This window comes from Triticum dicoccoides, chromosome 6A (genome assembly GCF_002162155.2).
Source record: "Triticum dicoccoides isolate Atlit2015 ecotype Zavitan chromosome 6A, WEW_v2.0, whole genome shotgun sequence".
Taxonomy (NCBI): Eukaryota; Viridiplantae; Streptophyta; class Magnoliopsida; order Poales; family Poaceae; genus Triticum; species Triticum dicoccoides.
In genome coordinates, this window is record NC_041390.1 from 172,123,836 (window position 1) to 172,126,873 (window position 3,038).

The following is a 3,038-nucleotide window of genomic DNA, read 5'->3' on the forward strand; positions in this document are numbered from 1 at the left end:
ATATATATGACCTTTTCGTAATTCAATTTAAACTACCAAAATCATCCTATTTAGAAATGGAGGGAGCAAAAAAGAACTTGTGTTGTATGGGCGTGTTTGGTTGCCTGCATATGGCCCAGCCTGGCCCGCGCAGGAAGAAATTGGCCTGATTGTTTGCTTGCGTTTATTGTGCGGCCCGCATGGCACGAACCTTAAAGCACCTCCAGGCCAGGCCCAGGGGAAACACCCGAATCAGTAGTAGTTCACGAGCCTGACTCGGGCGACGCGCTTCTCTCCTCGTGTGACCAGGGAGATGGCGCGAGCTCGCCCGCGTCGCCGAAAAATCGATGGGAGGATTTCGGCTCACCTCCCGCCGAGTCCGCACCTATTTAGCCCCCTCCCTCACCGCCCCAACTCACGTCACCATTCTCCCTCGCTTCGAGCTTTCCCACCGACGCGCCTCGGCACCGATGATGTAATGCCCCGAGACTGTTGCGCCAGATGTCTTCCAGTTATTCGCTGTTGTTGCCATGTCATTCACTTGCATGTTGCATCTTGCGATGTCATCATCCGCATTGCATCATCATGTTTCCAAAACATGCATCCGTCCCGGTCTCCTCATTCTCTCCGTTGTCCGTTCTAAGTCCAGACACACTTGCACGCGCCCGCGGCATGTCTGAAATATTATTTTATAAATGGCCGGAAAATGTTCTCAGAATGGGATGAAAGTTGGCATGCGGTGTTGTTTTAGTGTAGATAGGCCGCCTGTCAAGTTTCATCGCTTTCGGAGCCCGTTTGACGCCCCAACGTATAACTATAGCGGCAGTATAGTCGGTCATATGTCGGACGTTTCCGGTATCCCGAAACATGTGCCAGGCTTTCCCTCTCTTTCCTCCCTAGACCATCTACACAGTCTGCTACCAACCGCGAGGCCCCGAAACCCCTCCTTGCACTGTGCATCGAACCCCTTGAGTGCGTGTCCGAAAGTTGTCCCGAACCCAACCCGGACAGTCGTCACCGTTGGGTCCGGATCATCCCCAAACATCTATAAAACATCACCGTTTTCTTATTTGGACTCCCTAGCCTATTTTTCCTGACCATCCGATTTTGATCGGAGGGACGAGATAGCCCCTAACCTAACCCATGATGTATATATCCGTCCACCCCTAGTCCATTTTGGTCAAACCCTAGAAATTAGGAGGCTTGTCCCTTCACCCACCGCCGCACTCTCCACCAAATCCTCTCTCGGGATCCTCCCAGATCTGATCCAGCCAACCACGCGCAGCCAACCCCCTTCCTCGTTTTCAGATCCACCATCCATCCCTTTGATCCATCTCCAGTCAACGACCGCCGACGCTCAAATCCCGCAGGAGCCCGAGCTCCACCTCCTCGCCACCATCCCCGCATCCTGGATCCTCACGTCCCCGACGCCCTAGTTGGACCTCGTCGGAGCCGCCGGCTAACGAGGACAACCCCGCGCCCCTGTCTTCCTTCTTCCCATGCTCCTGTTCCTCCTTCCCTCACACGCCTCTCTCTCTGACTTGCCACAGCAAGGAACAGTCGCCGGCGCCCTGCGTCCTGTCCCGCTCGTGCATGACCGCACCAATGGCCAGCGCCCATCCTCGGCTTCGTCTCGACCAGGAGCACCATGCCGCCTGATGCTCAAGCCACCACCGGGAAACGACTTCATCGCCACGGGTTCCGGTGTTCAGGTCCTCCTCGTGTGCTGCCCGAGTCTCCCCTGCTTCGCCAAGCCATTGTCTCCGGCCAAATCCTCTTCCTCGACGAGATCCTCGCCCGCACCTCCGCTGCCCCGACTCCATCTCTCGCCATCCTCTTCGTCGATCCGGCCGCCCGCCATGCGGGTCAAGCTCGTCCCGCGCCCCTGCTCCCCTCTTCTTCCTTCCCGGCCTCCTTTTTCTCACGCTGCTCCTTCTCTCTTCTGTTGTCTTCACAGCGCTGCCGTGGACATCCCCGTTGAGGCTTGTGCCGTTGGAGCTCATCGCCGATCCTCTTGCGCGCCCGAAGCTCAAGCTCCTCTGCCCGGGCGTCCCACGCACCTCAAGCCGCCGTCCCGCGCCTGGAGCCGCGCCCCTCCGTCCCCTGCGCCTCTGTTTCTTCCTCGCCGCCGCAGTCCTGTTTCACGCCGCGCCGCTCCTCTGTTTCGTTCGAGCAGCAACGAGCAGGTCCGCTCGCATTGACCAAGCGAGGCAAGCGCCAGGCCCAGCCTGCTTCTTTGCCACGGCCCAGCGCACCCCTCCTCACCCAGTCGGCCTTCTTCCACTAAACCGGGCCAAAGCCCATGGGTGAGGCCACCCCCAGCGCCTCCTTTTTTCTATGCTTTTGGGCCAGACAGATTCGGCCCGAGCCACTGTTTTTTTTTCATGGACGATTTCCTAATTTTTCCAGTGCTTTACAGATTTTCCAGAGAACCCCCTAGGCTTCATGCATTTATTAACTCACAATCTATGCATCATATGTAAAAACCTTATATATGAAAAATGCTTAGATTTTCATCTAGATTTATAATATGCAACTTTCATCCATGTTTGAAATGTTTAAATTGTTGTTTGCTTTAATTTGCCCCTATGCCATGTTAAAATGATTTAATTCATAACTAAATAACCATAGCTCCAAACCTAACAAACTTTATATGTAAATGGGGTAGAAAAATGTCTAGTTTAACATGGTGTACTTGCTTTGCCTGTTTAGAAACTCTAAAATTGTGTTTAGGGCAGAACAGTACCAAATCTAATATATGCTCATGAGGTTTTTCCGGACTTGTTGTTTTTTGTTCCGGTCTCATTTAAATTTGCCTAGATAGGTAGTTCTTCATATGCTTTACCCTTTGCCATGATAACCAACATTTAATTTTGTTGAGTACTTAAACGGGAGAGAACTAAATAATTGTTGTGGTGCTTCATCAATATGCAACTTGTTGCATATTGAGCTTCACTTAATTTGTAGTATCGTTTGTGCATATTGCCATGCCATGCTTCATTAAACCGGACATGCATCATACTTGGTTTGCATCATGCCATGTTTATGTGATGGTTGTT

The 3,038-nt window shown here is 52.5% G+C and overlaps 1 protein-coding gene across 1 annotated transcript; it reads left to right on the top strand.

Annotated features, from left to right (window-relative positions):
- The first annotated feature begins 1,220 nt into the window (after positions 1–1,220).
- LOC119314679 lies at positions 1,221–2,297 on the top strand. The gene is made up of 2 exons (XM_037589378.1): positions 1,221–1,844; positions 1,937–2,297. The coding sequence occupies exons 1-2, from the start codon at positions 1,628–1,630 to the stop codon at positions 2,287–2,289; spliced, it is 570 nt and encodes a 189-aa protein (XP_037445275.1). The 5' UTR covers positions 1,221–1,627; the 3' UTR covers positions 2,290–2,297.
- Positions 2,298–3,038: the final 741 nt, after the last annotated feature.